The sequence below is a fragment of the Ammospiza caudacuta genome, chromosome 5, assembly GCF_027887145.1.
Source record: "Ammospiza caudacuta isolate bAmmCau1 chromosome 5, bAmmCau1.pri, whole genome shotgun sequence".
Lineage (NCBI taxonomy): Eukaryota > Metazoa > Chordata > Aves > Passeriformes > Passerellidae > Ammospiza > Ammospiza caudacuta.
The window spans coordinates 5,060,366-5,083,244 of NC_080597.1; the positions used below are offsets into that span (position 1 = coordinate 5,060,366).

At 44.0% G+C, this 22,879-nt stretch overlaps 1 protein-coding gene across 1 annotated transcript; it reads right to left on the bottom strand.

Moving 5' to 3' along the window:
* Positions 1-1,246: 1,246 nt before the first annotated feature.
* IL17RA (interleukin 17 receptor A) lies at positions 1,247-22,466 on the bottom strand. Its single transcript, XM_058805422.1, has 13 exons — positions 22,332-22,466; positions 16,197-16,221; positions 14,248-14,394; positions 12,405-12,529; positions 10,860-10,986; positions 9,459-9,506; positions 9,214-9,371; positions 7,955-8,029; positions 7,155-7,230; positions 7,056-7,070; positions 5,749-5,850; positions 4,657-4,698; positions 1,247-4,073 (listed from the first exon to the last, which is right to left on the bottom strand). Exons 1-13 carry the CDS (start codon positions 22,464-22,466, stop codon positions 2,581-2,583), a joined length of 2,568 nt encoding a protein of 855 aa, XP_058661405.1. The 3' UTR covers positions 1,247-2,580.
* Positions 22,467-22,879: the final 413 nt, after the last annotated feature.

Here is a 22,879-nt window from a genome sequence, read left to right on the forward strand (position 1 = left end):
CTCCTCCTCTTGAATCCCCTCCTCTTTGGTAACTGAGCTCTTGCTTCCTTAAACCTTTGTTTGCAGCAGAGAGCTGGTGGCACCACGGAAGTGCAAACAGTACCTCTCCTGATGCACCTTGCACAACTCCTGTACATTGTGCCAACATTAATTACTGGTCCAGGTCAGTAACACTTTGCTGAACAAATTTGTGCCATACTAAGACACAGGTCCCTTTGGATCCTGTTACCCAACTCAGTTATTTAGCATTTTACTGCTCTTTGTTTGCTATCCTGACAAAAGAGATGACTACTCCCAGGAGGGGAAATGGAAGTGAGAGATAAGGCCTGTGGCTGATGGACACTTGGCATCCCCCTGGCATTAATCAGAACTTGTATTTTTTAAAAAGCAAGATTGTTAAAATAAAATTAGAAACTTGTGACTGATTTTGTTCCTTTTTTCCCTCTCCTTTGATTCTTGCTGGGATATTCAGTTTTGTATTGAATAGGGACCAACAGATGTGTTAGTTACTTGTTTTCCTCATACTGGATTGCTAAAATAGTGTCTAGATTTTCCCTTCAAACAAACTTTTTCTAAGTGAAAGCAATATCTAAGAGCTGTAACACCAAGGGAGTTATTTGAGAAGGGAATGACTAAGGCAAGGAAATTCAAATGACACTTCTGAGCTTCCTATTCAAGTGATTTATAGGAATTTATACCACTTGAAAAAGACTCATGGGGAAAAAAAAATCAGATTTACATGTTAATTGCTGTAAGATAAAAGAAACTTTTAGAAGTGGGATCATCAAGATGGCAATTACTGGCATAATCTGGAAAATGGGTTCTCACTGGAGGAGCACAGAGATCACAGCTGCCTCTTGCTGAGCTCTGTTGGGTTAGATTGGATTGGATTGGATTCCTGTTGGAGCAGGAAGGCTCCCAGCCTTAATTCTGGATCTCTGCAGGGATTTCCCTTTGTCACTGAGCTGTCCTAAGAGTCCTGCATGGAAATGACAAACAGTTCCTTTACCACCCCTTCTGAAGGGATGTAGGGATGCTTGCCATGGCTGCAGGCCCTCAGCTCTGTCCAGCTCATCTCCACACTGTGCTTTGCAGGAATATTTTGACATTTGTGAGCCAGTTCAGTTCTGGCTCAGTTTTGCCTCAGATTCCTGTAACAAATACTAAGAACTCAACATAAGGAGATAGGCAGAAATGAGGACACAGAAGTATTTAACTGAATATATCAAAAAAAGTATTCTTCATTTTTAATTTAAGGAAAAAAACCCCCACAGGTTAGACACAAAATTAGAAAACACACACAATACAAAATAAATTGCAAGAGAAAAGAATAGATTCTTTCTAAGACATTAGATTTTTAAAAAGCTGAGATAAAGGATTTTTTTGACAAGTAAACTTAGATGGATGGGAAAACAACAAAGGAGAAAGGCCTGCATGTATTTACACCTCACAGGTTGTTATCCAGTGATAAGAAACAGGGTAAATGCAGCCTTACCATCACTGCTCCTGGAAGAGAAATCCCTTAGTCTGTTCAGTATTTCATTGTAGTTAACCTGAACTACCTGTGCTGGAGCTTAAACCCACACAAGTGCATCTTACAGTCATTTTCACTCAGCCTCCCTTAACTCAGATATAATTTCCACTCTAAAACAGCATCTGCTGAGGCTACAGTTTTTCCTCCTCCAAAACAGTCCTTTATTTCCTTGTGTGTCACTATCTATATCTTCAGCTCACATCTTCCTGGTGCTAAGATATCCAAAAGCAAACAGCACTGCAGCAGTGTGTCACAGAACACACCAGATTCCCCTGATTCTGTATTCAGCTCCACATTTCTTAAAACTGTAAAAAAAATCCCAAATTCCATTTCTCGGTCTCCTCTTCCCCCTTCACTACTGTTGCTGGTTTTCAAGCACATAGCTCCCAGTAGAGAGGCAAGAAGAGTCATGGAGACTCTCAATTTAAACATTTATCCCACTTATTCTCAGCTATTCCACTTGATTTCTGAATGACCATGGAAATGCAGCTGTAAATGAATGATGAGTGGGAAGAAAAATAAAAATCTTTAGGCACATTTATCAACCAGGTAGAAACAGCCCTAATCTAGCTGAAACTTAAGGCACATGTCTTTAATACAGTATTTACAAGGAAATGTTCAAAATGTGCATTAAAACGGCAATGCAAATGTCACCACATTATCTAAGCCTATTTTCTGAAGCATGCCTGTGATTTTATCCAGTGCAATAGAATCAGCACAGCTGGAGGGCATTGTGAAGGCACGAGTGGATGAGCCACAGCAATTTTTCTGCCATCCATCAGAGAGAATTCAGTGTAATGCTCTTCCCCAAGGAACAGAATCACTGCCTGTTCTTTCACAGGGGGGGGCAATACTCCTGGCTTCTCTCCACAGAGATTGGAAGCAACATTCCACATGTGCTGGGCAGTGCTGCATCCCAGCAGCACAGCAAGGTGCCAGCACTAAGCCATTTACAATGCAAGGACAAGGACAGTGCTGGAAATGCAGCCTCAGTACTGCTCTGCACAGGACCACCCTCCATCCCTGCATTTCAAACAGGGCAGAGCCTAAGAGTCCTCCAAAGCCTGGCCAAGGTCCATCACCTCTGCTGGGTAGCTCCAGCTGGAGTGCCTCTGAATGTCCTGGAAAAACAGCTGCTTCTGGAGGCTCTTCAGGCTGTTCAAAACCTCTGGAGAGAGCTCATGGAAGCCCCCCTGCTGTTCCTGATCCTCCTCCTCTTCCTCCTCCTCCTCTAGAAGGTCCTCAGGAGGCAGAGGGGAGCATCTGGAGATGTAGCCCTGGTCTGACTGCACTGACTGCCTCTGGTCCTTGCACTGGTCATCAAAGACCAGCTGGTGCTGCTGGTCAGCCTCCCCCTGGCACAGATATGGCTCTGAAGGGATGACACTCTGCTGATAAAGGGGGTACATGAGTCCACTCAGATGCTCACTCAGGTCATCTGACAAGTTTGCAGGACTCTGGTCAGCTGCTGAAGCTTCAGAGCCATCGTGGAGGATGAGGTTATTCCTCATTGGAAAGCTGGTCTCCAGAAGAGGAACTCCTTCCATACAGTCCTCATTGCTCAGCACATGGTGACTGAGGATGTTTCTGCTTTCCATGGAAGAGACTGGCTCCACCACCTGAACTGGAGGAACATCCATAGGAAGGACCACAGTCTGGGAAATTGGATCCCCAAGTGGATTAAGCTGAGGCTGCAGCCTGCAGCCTGTACTTTCACCCTCATGCACGTGGAGGCTGATGGTGTAACAGGGCTCAGGCTCACGTGGGTGCAGCTGGTGTTTCACAATTCCTCCTGGCTCACTCAGCAGTGAACCCAACTGGCTCTCTCTGCTCAGGGAATGCAACTCTTCATCACTATCCAGGCAGATGGCCTCACTCTCAAACCAGTCTGGGTGCTCAGTCTGCCAGTTCTTGAACTTCTCTATGGCCTCTTTCAGCTTCCTCCCACTGGGGGTATCGATGTAATTTTCAGCTGTGATTTCCTGGATTCGATGGATGCGCCCAGGTTCAAACTTCTCCAGATCCTGAATCCGAAAATAAATATCCTCAAACTTGTCCATCAGCTGGTATCTGGAGGTGACATTGAACAGATCAGGTATATCTCTCTCACTGCTTATTCCCTCGAAGTAGCAAACTATGTACATTCCAAAACAGGCTGGCTTCTTGAAATCTGGCAGGATCAGGTTCAAGGCTGGGGTGAACAGGTCTCCCACTGGCTTTTGCTGATCCTGCTTGAGGCACACAGGCTCATTCCCAAGCATGGCCTGCCATTTGGCCTGGGTGCCCCGAGAGCACAGGATGATGATCTTCGAAGAGAGCTCTTCCATCTCCTTCTTCTGCCGGGTGAGCCAGGGTAAGGGCCCCAGCTCTGAGATGTGGTGGTCCTCCAGCAGGTCCAGGGCCACAGCAGTGCCACAGACTGTCATCAGGAACTCAGCAAACTTGAGCACCACGTCCACGTAGAGCAGGTGATCAGCAGAGTACACGATCCAAACCTTGCGCAGCTTCAGGGGCGGCAGGGGCAGCTCGCTGTACGGCGCTGATGGAAGGCAGGGAAATGTTAATTACAGCCACAGTCCCCAAACTGCAAAGCTGTGAGTCAGCACTAAGCAGCATAGCAGGGTATCAACACAACTTTTAAGCTTTAATGCTATTTTGGCAGTCTATGTGGACAACATCTCATTTTGTAAATTTAATATGAAAGTACAGGCACAGTAAAGGGTGATTTATGATAATGCCCAGATGATTCATCAACTTTCACCTCACAAAAACACTGCAGCAGCTTCAAGAGGTTTGCAAATATTGCTGTATTCTCTAGTGGAGAGCTGAGTGCACCCACCCCAAAGCAATCTGCTGTTGCTATGGCCTAGATGATCAGCAAAGCTTCTTCTGCTAGCTAGTACAGCCTTGGGTCAAAAGCCTCCCCACATTTCAAAGCAATTACCTCCCATCTCACAAAAACAGCACTTCAAATTCCATATACAAAGCTTCTTTTAGCTAAACAGGCTAACTTTTGGTTTCAAGAAGCATCTATGGAGTAGTTAGAGCCTACAAAAGCCCCTTCTGGGCAACACTGTCAGACCTGCATGAGAGGTGCTTGACCAAGCACAGTTGCATCTTACCAGCTTGCAAACTGTCGTGGCTGCATTTCCCTCGCCGGCGTGCTGGAAGAGAGACAGTCACTGTCAGTTCTGGAAGCATGAACTAAGATTAAATGCTTAAAATCACACCACCTTCCACAGATTAGGTAAAAAAAATAAATCTCTAACTGTGCAGGGAGATAAAGCTTTAAGGAGGAAGAAGCCGAATTAAAAAAACATACTGAAAGAATAAAGACTCTTCTACAGCCAGTTCTTGCTATATTTTTCCTTTGAGTGGAGACAACGCACTCAAAATGAACTTTCAGCTTCTTCCCCAGTTGTGGCAGTCTCAAATACAGAACCCCCAACCGTCCTGTGACCTCTCCTTAAGGAGAAGAGGGTTTTAAAATATGTCTTTTTCTTAAGAAGCTTTTCTGAAGAGGCGACTAAAATGTCCCTAGCTGCATCTTATAGATGAATTTGCTGTTAAGAAATTTTCCAAAAGATTACCAATTCTTACTCTCATGTAAAAAAAAAACAAAAGCAATGAGTTACAGCTTCCCTGAGATAACTGCCTCATGGCTGCAGCACAGAAAACAAGGAGTTAGCCCTTAAGTACCCAATTTTCCAAGTTGCTTGATGTCAGTCTCTGTCCTGTGTTTTTTTTTTCCTTCCACTTCAATTGAAAAACCTTATCTAATCTCACAATAGTATAAAATTAATTTTGCAGAGAATTTGGGAAACAGGGGGAAGACTACAGTGTGGACAAACAGGAAGCTTCTGCTCTGCAATGCTCTTATGCAATGCAGGGGGAAAAAACGTGCACAAAACTGCAGCAATCTGCAGTAAATAAAGGGCTGAACTACGAAATTCCTTTTTCCCCTCATGACCTCTGAAGTGCTATGAACAAGGAGCATCAGAGAAGATAACCTGTGGAAGGCTTTACTTATCTAGTGCATGGTATAAGGACATTGCAAGTCCCATAATGTAAAACTGAAGATGTTTTCATAGGCATTATTCTCAGTGGCAAGGCATCAGAACAGCAAGGAAAAAAACCACAATAGGAATAGGTACAGAAGGAGAAAAAAATAATCTTTAGCACTGGATTTTTTCTTTGGCTGGTATGAGCCTCACCTGCTCGTATTTTAGTCATGCACAGCACAGCTGTGATGACTGACCCCACCAGCAACACAGAGATCCCAGTGATGCACCAGTACAGCCAGATCATCATGTCATCTGCAAAACAGAAACACTGCTCAGACACAGCTCCACCAAAGAGCAGAAGGTCCCTGAGCAGCAGAAGCCAAGGGAGGAGGACCCTGGCTCTGCTGAGCAGACAGCACTTCCCCCTTACAATCCACAGCCACTTCTCCAAACCAATTCCTGCTTGCATGGTGCTGCTGTACACCACAAACTTGCTCCACACAAAGAACCATATGTGCAGCACACTGAAAACACAGATCAAGAACCCTCCTCTAAATAGCAATGTTTACCCAGCTCTGACAGGCATGCCGCCCATGTCCTGCCTGTTCCTGTAATCTAGCTTAAAAAAAAAAATTAAAATATCACTATTTTGGGTCAAGAATTTAAGTTTACAGGTGTTTTTCCTTTTTTAATTTTTTTTAATCTTGGGCAAAAGATCCTTACAGGTGTTGCAGCCAAAAAAAAGATGTCAAATCATTATGCACAAGTTATCTTGACATTCATAAAAATGAATATATGCATGCTATTCTCTCAAAAAGCTGCTTTATATTATGCAAATTTTTTAACACTGAGCAAAGTGACAGAAAGTATTTTATATTAAGACTCTTCTTGTCAAAACTGCTTCTCAAAGAATTCTATGCAAGTGAAGTGTCTCTCAAAAAATTGCTCTTTAAGGTTCACACTGCATACAAATACTTGCCTCATTAAATCATGGTGAAGTCATTCTTAGCACAATTAATTCTGAACTCAGTGTTACAAGGGGACTGTTAAAGAAATTTTAGACACCAGGCTCTCATCTCCATCAGAGAGATTTACTGCACATATTGATTATGATACCTGGCTGGGTGAGCTTGGTGGCTCAAAAGAGGGACCCTGAACAAAGAAATCCCCGAACAACTAAACCCACATGACCTAAACTCTCATCCCTCACATGATGTTCTCATTATTAGGAGTGTGGGGTCTCCTTGCTCTTCATTGGTTTGGTGTTTTGTTACCAGGTGGTTGCCAAGTGCTGATCTTCACATCCTCTGAGGTTTCAGTGGGAGCTTTGGTGTGTTCCCAGTATGGCTGGTACAGTTCATGCACCACCTATGGGTTGTCCACTATTTTCAAATAATATAAAACTTTCAACAGTGACATTTCCTGCCCATTGGGTCATTTCCAGGAAGGATTATTTCTCATTCTACCCAACAGAAGAGCAGCAAAAAAAGTTTCAGGGTGTTGCAAGAACTTCTTACCTGCTGGTTCTGTACCTGCAAAAGACAAGAGTTATGTTAAAAATTCAGTTCTCAGCTGTAAAACAATGGCAATCTAATTTAGAGAAAAGTGGTTCTCACTTGGAACTGGATCACATGGGATGGAAGCAGAGTGTCTCAGACAGTCTGTGCCACAGTTTGCAAAGAATGGCTGAATCTGCAGTTGAAAAGAATCCAGAAAACAGAAGTTATTCTTAAAAGAAATTTTGTTCCCTGATTTACTTTCTCTCTGCCTCAATGTTCCTTGTATTTTAGGACAGAGACACAGAATTCCCGTTTCCCTTCAGAAAAGAAGATTAATCAAGAATTCTTACACCATACATGACAAAAGCTGTGAGCTCCTGAGGCTGCACATTTGCCATTCCCACTCCCATAATCTCTGACTTGGCAGCCCTGTACTGAAGAAAAGCCACGGACTGCAGAGAACACCTGCTGCCATCTTATTGCAGGGGTTCCATACTGTTGTCTCCTCATCACAAAAGTTTCACACCTTGTTGGTGTTTCTCATGGGCAGCTCCTCAGAGCACTGACTCTTTCTTCACAAAGCAGCCACCCCACTCTTTTACAGCACTCTTCTTCTCACTGGTTACACCTGTGGCCTGTTAAACTCAGGCCTGTTCCTAATCTTTGATAACTGGCCCAGCTGCAACTCCTTAAGGGTAAGATTACTTTCTACACTATCTTTATTTTCTTATATTCTATCCCCCAACAAATACCTATATAAAAATTCTTTCAGCCAGAATATTTCCCTGATGCAGGTAATTGCATATTAGCCACTCTCAGAACAAAACACTGTGAAAAAAAAAAACTTCCTGACATTCCTGAGGTGCTCACAGCCTTGATTGGGAAGGAAGGACACAGAGACAAGAGTGTGATCCCACCTGTATTTTGTATCTGCAGCAAGCTTTTATGTTCTCTATTTTGATTGTGACATTCACTTGCTGTTGCAGTCCATCCTGCAGAAATCAGATGCAAGTTATAAGGGAAGGAAGAAAACCAAATGAAAGCAAGGAAAACAGAAAAAGCTGAAATGAAAAAATGGAGTGGTCCAAAGAAGCAGAAGCTATGTTTTCCTTTTGAAGAAGAAGCCCAGAGAGAACAGAACGGGTGAAGGATCTGGCCACCATCTCAGCAGCTGTGCTGTGTGACAGTGCAATTGAGACAGCAGGCCAAGACTACACAGGTAACAGGAAATAATTAGGGATGTACCTGGTACAACTTCAAAGGAGTTAAAACTTACATTTTCTTAACAATGTAGATGTCTTCAGCTCTGTAATGTGTAAACATTAACAAGTCTCCTTGTTTAATTAAAAGCAGCTGCCAACACTACTTCTGACACTAGAACAGGCAGGTGAGTTGCCCTTGCTACCTGCTGCACACAGTCAATATCATGATAACCTAATTGTTCACAGTGATTAGCAGATACAAACTCCAAAATGAAGTGTATTCCCCTCCACCAGGGAGATACTCACACAGCTGCCCCATCTGTGTCAGTAACAGCTTAAACATATCAGTGCAGGCAGTACTAAGGGTTTTAAGTGTTAAGGAATAGAAAGATTAAACAAACTGAATGCCAATATATCTGCCCTCACACAAGGAAGGGTGGAGAGTGATTCCAAATATTCAGTATTTCTCCTCCCTCAAGTGCCTGAAGGGAAACATTTTTTATATCAGAACACAGTCTGGACACTTTAAGATTCTCAGCAACACAGACTATAAGACCTATGGAAATTGATTCTCAGCTTGATTGAAGCATCTGTTAGTAAATCACTCATTCTTTATATAAAAGATTTAATTAATACCTTCCTGTGATCATCTCTGATAAAGTACTTCAATGATTTATTGAAACTTTGCATCTCAATTTTGGTTAATTTGCTTAGTCTTAGCTACCCAGGCACTGGCTTGAAAAAGGTAATAAAGCCCAGATAGTCAAACATAAAATTTGACTTTGAAGGTGTTTATAGACTGCTTTATACATTATAAAACGTCTTTTTTGATCTTTTACCTACTAAATTCCCCTTTCCAAAAGCAATCAAAAAATAATTCCTTGAAAATTGTTGTTCAAATGTCCTGATTTAGCAAGCATTTAAGATGTTTGCCTAAATCTCCAGAGCAGGCATGACCTGGGGAAGGGACTTACCTCAGTGAAATCCTGTGTGGCCATTTTACACCTCTTCTCATGCATGTAACTGGCCACATGGATTCTGTACCTGGCTGCCTCCATCCATGGCTGGAAGCTCACAAGCAGAGCTGTATCACCTAGAACTTCACCCTGGATCCTGGGCTCCCACAAGCTGCCTGGAAGCAGGGCAGATATTCTCATGTTTCCCAGCTGTCAAATATTCCAACAGAGCACCCATGTCTATGAGACTCAAATATTTTTACCTGTCTTTATACATGGGATGGTTCTTTTCATCAGAGAATCGCTGCAGTCTGCAAGAAAGACCATCAGTAGTCAGTCAGAAATATTGTACTTCCATTTAGGAAAAAACCACAATTTTAATCAGAAGTCAGAGACCTAACCAAGCTCTCCTAAATGAGTAGACACCTTTGTTCTAAAGCAGTGGCAAAATTCTGTAGAAGAACAGTACTGGTTTCCAGTCCATTTCCTGATGCCATGGGGCGTTTGGTTCTTTTTCTTCTCAGAACCAAAAACATACCACACTTAATAGTACAGCAATAATGTAACACTGGTGCAGAAAGGGTCACAATAGTGGAATTAAAACCTCACATTCATCCCCACACCTTGTAATCACACCTCAGCAATAGATTCCTTCAAAGGCATTCTGACACAGGAAAATCAGGAGGCTGGAATCTTTCTTAATCCTAAAACACTCTTCCACATTTCTAATTCCCTTTATTTAGAAGATTGGCCCTGCTTTTTGGTACTTGCTTCACAGTTAAATCCAAAGTTACATATTCAACATTTAGCAATGTGGGATTTACAACTCTCAGCCTTAAATTATGTCTCTCCTCCAGGGTTTGGACAAAGGAAAAGTAACAACTCCCTGCTTAGACAGTTGAGATAAAACATTTCATATTTCAAGTTTTCAACTTTCAAAGTTACCAATTTAAACTCTGTGAATTTACAGTGTCCCTAATTCATGTGTAAGCTCTAACCAGCAAAGCTCCCTGCAGCTGCTGAGCTTAACACCATGCATTAGGCTTCTGAAGAACAGTAGAGGATAAAAGCCAGGAAGTTCTTAGTGTGAACAGGCAGAAGAAAGGGTATGAGGGCTGAAAATTAAGTGCTCTCTTCTCCTTTTCCAGCTCACATTGGCTGACACACTCCACACTTTGCCATTTTATAACTACAAAGTCAGGTTGACAACTATGAGCAAGTTAAGAAAAAATTTAAGAACCAGTTTTCAAGATCTGTATGAAGCAGCAAATATTTATGAAGCAGTCAGTGCAGCCACAGGGATTACAGATGCTCAGCAACCTTGGGGACCACAGTAAAAATTCCTTAGTGATAGGAAAATTTTCACATCAACAAGAAAGGGTCAGGCACCCAGCACTACCAAGTTTCTTGGTAAATTATGCCTAACTGTGCCTTTGAAATTGACCTTCCCATGTCTAGGATTTAGTACTAGAAGCCAAACTTCTGATTTGGAAATTCTGACCTGTACTTCCAGCTGCCACAAGCAGAGGGGCAGCTCTGAAATATTTTAAATGAAGTAAAAGCAGCAGTGATGCCAGGCCCACAAACCACCACATTCCTTCCAGAGGTCCACAAACCACCACATTCCTAAACCCAAGGCCCAAGTGAATTAAATCACCTCTTACCAGGCATTGTGAGGGACGTGGACTTGCAATTGTAGTCTCCATTTACACCCAGCTTGGGCAGGTGATACACAGTCACTTGGTAAGTCTGGCCAGGTTCTACTTCAAAACGGTCAAAAGTGAAATTCCACTGAAAACAAAACACATCCACAAGGACTTTAAAGGACAATTTAGGCACTGAAATTAACAGCTGACTTGGCCCTGTTCCACTGTGTTCCCTCATCCCATGTAACCCTTTAACTGAAGCTTGACTGTGAAAAATTGGAACATAAGTGTAAGTATACCTGTCTCTTTGTCTGTCTCAATTCTTCTGTTTAGAATTCGTTTTTTCTTGGGATCTTTGAGCTGATACAACAGTTTTATGCCAAGCCATTGTGTGGAACTTCCACCAAACTATATCCTGAACTGAATGGAGACTAGAATAAAATATGCAGTTTCAAGATGGAAATTTCAGTCTAGTATGAATTTTGTAGCACTTTGCAAGTGCTAAGCATTTAGAATTGCATTTATACCTATGTAGTTCTGTACCTGGCCATTCCATACATATATTCTTAAATCTATACTGTTTGCTGCATCAGCAATGCTGTGCATATTCTGGGAGAGGCACTCTGGGAGAGTGGTATTTAGTGAGTGGCAAGCTAACTATGGCCAAATTCTGTGTGGTTAAGGAATGAACTCCTCATTGTTTATATTCCTTACTGTTGTGGATGTTCAGCACTTTTCTGACGAGTTTCCTAGAAGGAATGTAATCTGAATTACCACCCCCAAGGCTGGTGCTTTCCTCAGCAACAAGAGAGTACAAGAAAAAAGTGGAAGCAATAGTAAGAGTTGAGTTTAAAAGCTATAAAATATCATGCTCTGAAGCAGAATGCAAGAACCTGTCACAGACATGTTTTATGAAAAGTCCATTCCTTAGGATTTTTTTCTCCTGAGAAGCTGAGAGGCCTCAGGAACAAAATGTAAGCAATGATTATCTGCTGCTGTGCAATGCAACAGGTGCATTTTGATTCATCTCATGTGGTTGCTTTTAATTAATGGCTAATCACAATCCAGCTGTCTCAGATTTTCAGTCAGTCTCAAGATTTTATTATGATTCCTTTCTTTCCTTGCTAGCCTTCTGATGAAATCCTTTCTTCTATTCTTTTAGTATAGTTTTAATATATCATTTTCTTTTAATAAAATATATATGTATATAATAATAAAATAATAATATTATCAGCCTTCTGAAACATGGAGTCAAGATTCTCATCTCTTCCCTCATCCTGAGGCCCCCTTGAACACCACCACAAGAACCCCTACAATGATTTGCTTTAAGCAACCTCCCGAGTGATGACACATGCCAGACAACTAAAAGCAGCAATTCTTAAAATCTGAAGAAATGGGAAATGAGGGCAGAGTGAAAGAGAAATGGGAAATGAGGGCAGATCTGAAGTCCAACACAGGCTCTAAGCAGCCTGTACTTTTTAATCAATAACCTTGCCATAAAACAGTGAAAGCAGAAACAATTCCACAGACTAGAACACATAATTTGGATCGCTCTGCACTCACCCGGCCTCCATCTGGACGGACCTGAAGAGGCAAATTGTTGAGGAAGTCAAACTGGGCACAGATCTGCTGATTGCTGCTGACCTGCATGACGGCGAGCTCGGCCCCTTCCAGGGAGCGGACGCTGGCTGCAGGGACAGGGGACAAAGCTGCTCACCCTCCTCTCTGCCCATGGAGAGGCTGCAGCCCCCACAGAGAGCACCACTGTGCCTAGCCTTGTCTAGTCTAGCTGCTTTGAGGTGCTGAGGATCCCAGCATGAAGATAAGTGGCCATGGAAAAGCGAGCACGCAGGGCTGACTGACAGCACCCTCAGCCTAAAGGCTGTCCTGCATGGCAGAGCTACACCTGTGCAAATGAAGGAGCACAGGAGAAGGTGACTGCATTCTCCACACACCCTGCCATTCCACAGATGTGCTGAGCTCTGCCTCATGCAGCTTGGGTGCCAGAGCAGGCATGTAGTCAGGCTAAACAGGTCAAGTAAGTTTACTCAGTGTTTCCTTCAACCTTCAGCTGAAACAGACCTATGTTAGTGCTGATTTCCAGCCTTCCAGTGATAAGAAATCTGTCAGATAGCCAGGGAAATAGTTCCAATAGTTAATTACCTTGGCAAAGCTACATCTGTGCAAATGAAGGAGCACAGGAGAAGGTGACTGCATTCTCCACACACCCTGCCATTCCACAGATGTGGCATTGTGCTGAGCTCTCTCAAAGCTGCCTCGTGCAGTCTGGGTGCCAAAGCAAACACATCTTTGTTTTGGTACACATGAGAGAGCTGCCAAGCACAGGTGAGTTCAATGACTGGGTCACACCTGCTTCTACACTACCCTAGCTAGAGATCACAACTCTACAGCCCTCAGACACAGCCCTTGCAGAAGGAAGAAATAAATGTGTTTAATTCTGCCTTAAAGCAGGGCAAAACTTTGGACTAGAGTATGCAAGGGAAGCATCATTTACAAACAATCAAATATATTTGGGGAGTGAGAAAATGTGACTTAGTAGTCATTTAGGCTCCAACAATGACACAATTATTGCTTTGCCAAGGCACACAAAGATGAGATTACACCCACCAAACAAAATTAGGCAGCCAACCTCTCCAATTTCAAAGATCTGCTTGCATAACTTGAAGTCATAATTTTCCTCTCTATCTGTTGGAACCCTGGATGCTGAGAATTTTAAACTTTCTGTGCTTAAAGGCACAGACCCACAAAGAATACTGCATTTGACCTGAGGCTGTGAAGAAGGCTCCGAAAATTGATTGCTAGCACTGGGATTGTGGGTGTGGAGTTGGTTAGAAGTGAGTAATACCACAGGGTGGAAAACTTAGAGCTTGGAATTTTAGAATATAGAAATAAATATGAAGGAAGATGGAGGTTTTAGGGTAGAGGCAGGTTATTCTTCTTTACCTTCTTCTTCATGGGTTTGGGTGATGTGTTGTAATTGGGCAGAGAAGTCTGCACTGCAGGCTTCCAGGGATGAGTTATTGGGTTAAAAGGGAAAATAATCCAGGTGCCAGTTCTTAATTGGATAGTTTAGTCCTAAAAGACCTTGTAACAAGAGGCAATTAGCCTTTCTGTGCCTTGCTAATGAAAAGCTGCCAACCTCATGGTTGTGAAACTGTTTTACTGATAAGAAATAATAAACACCTGAGTCTGAACATGAATTACTGTCTCAGGTGCCTTCAACCCAGACCCAGAGCAACCAATATCTATTCTTACTAGAACACACCTTTTACCTCTGCTCCATGCTCAAAAGTGAAATTCCACTGAAAACAAAACACATCCACAACGACTTCAAAGGACAATTTAAGCACTGAAATTAAACTGAAATGAAACAACCACCACTTACCATCTGTAGCCACTTTCCACTGTATCTGAAGCACAGGGACCAGTTTTCCATCCTCCTTACGGAAAACATCAGAAGAAACGTGGAGACTGCTTGGAGCAGAGGGAGTCCAGGCAGCCACCTGCAGCCAGCTCGGCTCCATGCACGTGCCTGTCCAGAAATGAAACTCACATTTAGAGTGGGGCTGAGCAACCTCTGCTTAACTGCAATTATGATCTGCTCTCTGGGTCAGGTTTATTCTGAGGGGAAAACTGGGTGACAGACTCAAAGTTAGTTTTCTGTATGGAAGTGCTTTGTAAATTGCCTGTAATAATCCAAACTTATTCTAGTAACTTCCACTTCCTCTTTTCCTTAAAATCTGTTAGTACTTGTCACTATCAGTGTAGTCAGGCTAAACAGATCAAGTAAGTTTACTCAGTACTTCCTTAAACTTTCTGCTGAAACAGACCTATTTTAGTGCTGATTTCCAGCCTTCCAGTGGTAAGAATTCTGTCAGCCAGGGAAATGGTTCCAATAGTTAATTACCTCCCAATATTTAATTACCTTGGTTAATTACCAAACTGCTTTTCCTCAAATTTGAATATACATCTGAATTCAGCTTCCAACAACTGCCTGTTATGCCTTGCCTAAATTAATGAGCTCCCTGGACAGAAAAATAAACTGTGCTTGTCAACAGGGTGTTAGGGAGAGCTGGTCCTGCAGAGTCACCAGAAAGTGAAATCAGGTGTGACAGGCATCAGACAGACATGATCTACTTGGGCTTTTGTAACACATTTGACTTCTCAGAGCATGTTAAAAATAGCAGTCAGCCCCCGCTAAAGTGCACTTTGGGTCTGTTTTGATGGATATGTGACGGAAACATGGCTTTAGGCTTAGGAGTAATCAGACCACCCTCAAATGCTCCTTTTACAAAAAATATCTATAAAAAGCCTGACAAGAATAAAGTACCTTTCAGCAAAGAGTGTACTAAACACTAAAAAAAAAAAAATAGATTTCCCCTAGAGCAGAAAAACATAACAAAAGCCATAAAGCAGAATTTAAACCAAATATTTAACTTGGGCAGCATTTTAATGCTGGTGCTGCAGTCTGGCTTGGCCATGTTGTCAAGCTGTATTCCAGTGGCTGTGTGCCACTGGGAAATATCCAACCTGATCCCACCCAAGCCCTCTCCTGCCAAAGGAGTTTTAAATCTGGTTATTTTCAGCATAGCCCTCTCCCTGATCTGGCAAGCCAAACAAAAATACCACTGGTACAGAAATCCTTGTGTCAGTTTGACACAGGGCTGGGCACTGAGGCAGGAATGAGCTGGCTTAGAACAGGGGGGAAAGCCAAGGAGCTCTGCAGGGCTGCCCCGATGCCTCCAGGTTTCAAATGGACAATTTCAGAACATTTTCCTTTTGTTTTTAAGAACGCTTTTCACAACATTACCCACAATTATATTCAGGTCTTTCAGATGCATGTCATTGCTAAGACTTGACCCCTTACACCCAATAATTTACATTAACTGCTCCCAACTGCACCCCTCTATGCCCCATTTTAATTTTAGTTCATACACCAATTTCTCATCAAGTACTGTCATAATGGCTTGTAATGAACATTTGCTGGCAAACTTGTCCTTAAATTCCCATTTCTTTAAAAACTGATGATCCCAGCTTTAAATAGAAATTAAACAAGTTGGGTTGGGTTTTACTCATGTCATTGCCTACCCCTAACTCTGTCCTAAAAAAAGACCAAACTTTCCATTCCTCTTCTAGCTGGAGCTTATAATGGATCCAAGTGTAAATCCCAAAGCAAGGCATGATAGCAGTGTTTCCCTTTACAACTCTTCGATTCTAGCAGGAAAAACATGCTGTATGAACCCAGTTAAAAAAAGAAAAGAACAAAAAAAAAATAGAAAAAAAAATAGCATGATCTTACGAGAAAACTGCATCAATGAAAAAAAAATTACTTACTATTTCTTACGAGACAGTTTAAATCCTGTGGGGGAAAGAAACAAGAATATTACTCTCAGAATAAAACTGACAGCAACTTGCTTCTGCTCAGGGCTGGGAGAGGGGCAGGAAAAAGCACTTCAGTGATGCACACAAATTAGAAAAATTAACCATGATGGAAACACTGGGCTGAGCTGTTAATCAAAAAACCAAAGACACAGGGCATGGAACTTGGGCACCATTTATGTGACATCTCCGAGATCATCCAGTCCAACCTATGGCAAACACCACTGTGCTGAGAAAGAAGAATTCATCAGAATTAGACACTTTCTTATTAAGAATAAAGATGCCCTGATCACAAAGAAGCAAGCAGAAGTTATGTGGGCTCTGCCTGGCTTCTCCCAGTTATATTTTGATTATTTTGGAAGCCCCCTAAAGCTGGATATTATGGTCAACAATTGCCACCATATAATTCATTTCAGTGGAGCAGGGAAGGCAGTTGGGTTTTAAACTCTCTACAACTTCCTAAGGTCAACTGCAAATGCATTTGGGGCTCAGTGTCCAAGGGAATATTTACATTTTTAGGGAAGGGTGCTTGGACAAGCCAGCTGTGCCATTTTGGTAATGAAAATAGCTCAGAGATCAATGCTCACATTTCTGCTCGTGTTCCTTGGAAGGAAAGCAGGAAGATCTGGCATTAACCTCCTCATGCTTATATAAAGAATAAAACCTGAAAATCTCTTCCAGGCTTTTGCTACACAAGTCACAACAACACACACAGGTACAAATGCAGCCTGCAGGCACCCTTCACAAGAAACACATCCACACTCCAATTACTGCACCACAAATGCACCCAAGGTAGAGCTATATTGAAAAACAGCACCTGCAACCTAAATCCTTCAGTAATGGAAAATAAATACATTAAAAAAAAAAAAGAATAAAAGAAATTAAAAGCAAAGAAGCAAATGCTGATGAAACCAAACTGGCTAACCACAAACACTGAAAAAGAGAAAAATAAAAATTGTGAATACCTATATGGAAGAATGGATTAAGCTACGAAAAAAATTAGTCCTAACACTTCAGACCCTTAATCAGACTTTTTAAGGTAAATTATGTGGCCTGACAAAGCCCCTTATGTGCAAAGGTGCAGTGGTTTTATCTGAGATTAAGATTTTATCTGGAGTTAATTTTCTTCACAGCAACTGCTATGGTGCTTTCCACGGAGGGCAAAGAGTGAGTGACTGCTCTGGGATGAGCCCTCAAGAGGAAACAAAAATAACTGGCAACCAAGCATAGGGATTTTTCCTAATGTAATGATTTCTGTTAAAGCCTATCACTTAATATTCAGTCATTTTGTCCTTGTTCTGTTGCAGTCATCAGTAATTACTGTACATGGCATCCCAACAAAGCCCTTATGGAAAATATAAGGCATTATCAGCCTGAAGAGCAGCAACAGCTGCTTTCATGGAGTGCTGGTGCTCTGCAGAGCTGACACCATCAGTGAGGAAATGCTGCATTTCCCCTTTCTTGTTTAATTATCAATATGAATATTGATCCAGCACAGTGTACAAAGGGATCCTCTCTTCCTCCAGGTCGATTATCCCAGGTGAAGCATTCACAAGGATGTTCCCAGCTTTGATGAGGCTGTTGTGCCCTTTCTGACATTTATTAAAAACTCCAGAGCTCAGTGAGGAGCCATCTGTCTGTCAATGAGGATTCAGAACTGACACTTGCTAATTAAAGCCCTTCTTATCTTTTCAACGCTGGGTTTCCATGGGGAAAAACAACAGTACTTTATCTGGTATTTTATCACCAACAGTATTTTATCACCTTTCCCCAGCCCCACTCAGAGTTTTCAAGGGACCACCTACACAGTGTTTTTCCTACCCTGCACTAACCTGCTTGCCTGCTGTGCCAGCAACATTTTTTTCTGTGTAGCTGACTATACTGCAGTGTTTTAAGCTGCCATCAGTTAGCTGAGCATTTAGCAGGTCTGCCACAAGAACAGGGAAAGGATTCTCCCACTGCAAGGCACCAATTCACTTCTTGGTCCTCTCCCTTCCCAGTGCCCAAGCACTACAGGGATGACCCAAGAGCTGAAAATGCTTTTAAGAACAACTCATCCACACAGGATGTCCTCACTATTGGCATAAGGAAGCAAAGATAAGCAAAGATAAAGGCACAGTGCAGGCAGAGGTGTAAGAAGCTCAAGGAAAGGCAAGAACTAGGAGCACTTGCCATGAAACCCCCATCTCCTTTTGGCAGAGTACCCAGGTGAACAGCTCTGGGCACACTTTTATACCAGAATGCGTAACTCCAGGCAATGACATTCAAAAGCCAGGAAGCAACCAGAGCAAAAGACCAGTTTGGTCTGCAGCACAGTGTTAACCACTGTCAGATTTGCACTGGCTCCCTCCTCAGCACCTGAGGGAATACTTGTTGGTTTCTCCTTGTAAAGTCCAACCAACACAAAACCTTATTTGATGCACTGGCTCATCCAGAGCACACTAACAAAGCTATGACAGCAGAAATATTTAACCTGGTTTCTCTACCTGAGTGTGCTGTAATACAGTTAATTTCCTTCCCAGCAGCTGGTATGGGGCAGTATTTTGGATTTGGGCTGGAAACAGTGCTGGTAACAGAGAGATGTCTTTGTTCTTGCTGAGCAGGGCTTGCACAGGCCATTTCTGCTCTCCAACACCCCTGCCACCAGCAGGCTGGGGGTGCAGGAATCAGAGTGGACACAGCTGGGAGTGCTGACCCCAGCTCCCCACAGGGACACTGTGAGGCACCAAACTCAGCACATAAAGCTGGGGGAAGAGAGATGAGGAGGGGGATTTCAGTGTGATGGTGTTTGTCTTCATTGTTATGCATGATGGATCCCTGCTGTCCTGGAGGCAGCTGAACACCTGCCTGCCCAGGGAAGTGGTGAAAAATAATTTCTCGTTCTCCTTTGCTTGCATGCATGGCTTTGGCTTTGCTTATTACATGGTCTGTACCTCAACCCACAATTTCTCTCACTTTCACCTTTCTGGTTCTCTCCCCCATCTCCGTGGTAGGGAAGTGAGTGACTGAGTGGCCATGTGGGGCTTGCTTGCCAACTGAGCTTAAACCAGGGCTGAAAATCAAAGCTACAGACATGGGAGGCATAAATATGAGAAGGAGATGATTTTGAGGTGATGCTGAAACTATTCTCACCAGGACAGGCACACTCAACTCTTGTCTACTTGCTGTATTCTCACAAAAAGGGAAGCAACTGTTTTTTTTGCTCTTTTCTAATGATTTGTGTTTTGCTTAAAAAGAACAGACCATATGCTGTGGAGAATTCTAAGAATCTGAATGAAATAAACCTGGGAAACTGATTAACAGCACCATCCCATAACAATTCAATTAAAGTAATGGGAGGCAAAGATTTGCCAGCAGGATGCTGTGGTAACTAGAAAGAAACCACTGGGAGCCAGGCAAGTGTCCAGTTTTCCTTTAAGAGTGGCTGCTGAAGGGGAAGGGCTCCAGCTTTCCAAAATTTGCCTTTCACCTTTGAACCATTCCATGTATCTTCAGAGACTTGGATGATTTGAAGTTTACTGCAGTTTCACTTTTCTAACTCCTTAGCAAAAAGAAGCAGAGATCAACACATGAACACATTACAGGAATGAATGCTGAAGGATGATTTGTTTAAGGCTTGTAGGAAACCAGCATCTTTTACAAATTAATTTTTTAAGCATTTTTCTCTACAGTTTTTAACTTTTTATCATGTCCTCATATCAATTCTCAGCAAAATCAAATCCAAATTCAAAAGTTAAAATTTCTTCATAGCAATCAGTTCTAAAGTTGTCTTTATAATATTTTCATAGTTTTGACCAGTGACCCTTTTTATGCTGAAGTTCAATAGTTTTGATAGTGAATCCTTTTCATGCCAAGAGGTCCAGAAATATTTCACCAGCACTCAGTGTGATCATGGGTTATTGTTAACATCCTACACAGCAGAAAGATGCCAGAGAGGGGAAGGACAGAAGTCAGTCAACAGCAAGGGCAAAATGAACACATTTGCAAAGGAGACCCTGGAAAAGCTGTCCTCGCATGCAGCACCAGGGCTCATCTTCATGAGAGGTGTTACATCAATTCTTCTCCAGAGACCTGCAGTGAAGCAAGCTGGCAAGATAAATTCCAGAGACCAAACTATGTACAGCTATCCAGCCCCTCAAAGAGAGCAGGGTTATAACCACTGCATTCCTCCAGGAGCCCCAGGCACGCCACATCCCACAACAGCTACAGCACAGCAACTGAACACAGTGATTAACACGTGATGGTGGAAAAACACACGGGTGTTTAAGCTGTGGGATGTCTTTTTCCCCTGCACATAGGAAAAAAGCCCCTGCAGATGACATGTACAAGCAATGGTTACTGGTGAGAGCTGGATTTCCAGCTGTGCTATTCAGCCCTAGTTTGATGGAGTAGTGATGAATAAGGCCCATTTAGTGGATTTTAATAAGATGAGCTGTTAACAAGCATTTAATTTTCCTTACAGGTGTCTATAGGTACTGGTATGACACTTCCCCTCCACCAAGCAGCCTCTGCCTGACGAGGGTTTTGCTGAGGAAGCTGCCAGGGCTCAGCCTGAGCTGCTCCAGAGCTCAGCAGAGCAGGGTGGGTTAGACAAAGGAAACGGGACTCACCCACCCTGCTCAGCTGCAGCTCTGCTTCTGAACCACAGCACAGCCACACGCTGGGAGGGAGCGTTACCAAATCCAGCCCACAGAAAGGGAAGGGGGAACTGTTCTCAACTGTCACAGCCTCAGTTGATGATGGGGCTTTTCTCTATGTGAATCAGCAGCTTCAAAACTGCTTCAAGAGGCTGCTCCTGGGCTTCAGCTGACTCCTTTTTCTTAAGTCTACCTGCACTTTGGAAATTGGCTTTTTGATAGAAAGGGCCAACGTAGCAGCCCAGCATTCACTGCTCTGTGTGCACACCAGAGCATGGGGCAGCACAGCTCCCCTGTGAAAGCTGGAGATGTTCTGGTGAAGCCCTCACCCAGCTACTGTGCTCACACTTCCTAAAAAACGAGGGACAGACAAGACAAAGTCAGTCAGAGCCCCACCATCCAAGGACTTGCACAGACTCTATTACTGTCAATCTCTGTGACTAACAAGGTTTGGGATATCATGGTTATGTGAGATGCCTAAGCAATACTGTAATTTTCCCTTTGCCAAAGTTTACATTTTGTAACTCTACAATGTCCAGCCTACAGTAAAATTGCCGAACTGGTCTGTTTTCTTGGGGTCTCTTTAAATAGGAGAGAAGGCAGCAGAGCAGAGGTTCTGGTAAAACAGGGGTAAGGATATAGTCAAACATTAGGAAAAGTGTCAGACTAGACAAAAGACAGGAAATGTGAACAGGAAAAGATTATAGAAGCTTTCACCCCAAAGGACACATTTTGTTTTACGGTTGTCTATAGCTGTACCTGATTATCTGCCTTTTTCAGGCTGCTGAAAGTGCACCATGGCAAATAAAGCTGTCCAGCTTAGACAACAACCGCCCATTTTCCTGTCTCACCTGCTATTGTTAATTAAAAAGCAAAAGCAGATCTCTTCCCCTCCAATACACTCTTTATACTTATCTGAAACCAAAAAAAACCCCACTCCAAAGCAAAAAAAGCGACCAACAAAACAATCCTCAAAAACCACCAGAGAGAGTGACCGGCTCGGAGTTCCTACTCAAAGTTCGCTCAGGTTGGTTGTTCACTTTTACAGCGCCGCTGCATCGGCAGCTCCTGTCCGGCCGGTTTCACAGGGAGCCAAAGCCCGCCTGCTCAAAAACCTCACACGCATGTAATGCTCAATTCCCCGCGCACTCCTAAAAGTCCTAAAATATGCAAGGCACTGGTTAAAGCTTTTAGGACATTGGGCAACGTCAGCTCTTAGCACAGACTCACATCCTGCTCGGGGACCGCGGCCGCTTCCCGCACGGCTCAGCCGCGGCCGCCCGGAGGTGCCCGGGCCAGCAGCGCCTCCCGGCCGAGGCAACGCAGCGAGGTGTGCGGTGCTCCCCGGGACACCGACACCGCCCGGGACACCGACACCGCCCGGCCCCGAGCCCCGTCCCACCCTCCCGGCTCCCCGCGCCCGCCCAGGCCCCGCGCTCCCGGCGCCGCTTACCGGCTGCGAGCAGGTGAAAGGCGGCGCGGCGTCCAGCAGCAGCCGCAGGGCCGCGGCGGCGGGCGGCCGGGGCAGCAGGAGCGGCAGGAGGAACAACAACAACAGCGGCAGCAGCGGCGGCCCCGCGCCCGCCATCGCCCCCGCACCGCCGCCCGGCGCTTCCGGGCTCGGGCCGGGCGGGGCCGCACCTGAGGAGGGGCCGGGGCGGCGCGGAGCGGAGCGGGGCCCGCCCGCCTGTGGGGCCTGGGCCGGGCCGCGGGAGCAGCGAGCGGCTCCGCCCCGCCCGGGACAGCGCCGGCCGTGCGCTGGGGTTGGGGTTACAGAGCCAAACCTGCTTAAAACTGGGGGTCGTCTTCTTGTTTGCGAGGTCTGCGTGCGCCTCATAGGAGCATCAGGGTTGGGAGGGACCGCTGGAGATCATCCATGCCAACACCCCTGCCAAGGCAGAGTCACCTGGAGCGGGTTCGGGATGTCTCCGGAGAGGGAGACTGCCCGGCCTCCCTGGGCAGCTGTCCCAGGGCTCTGCCACCCTGGATGTAAAGAAGTTC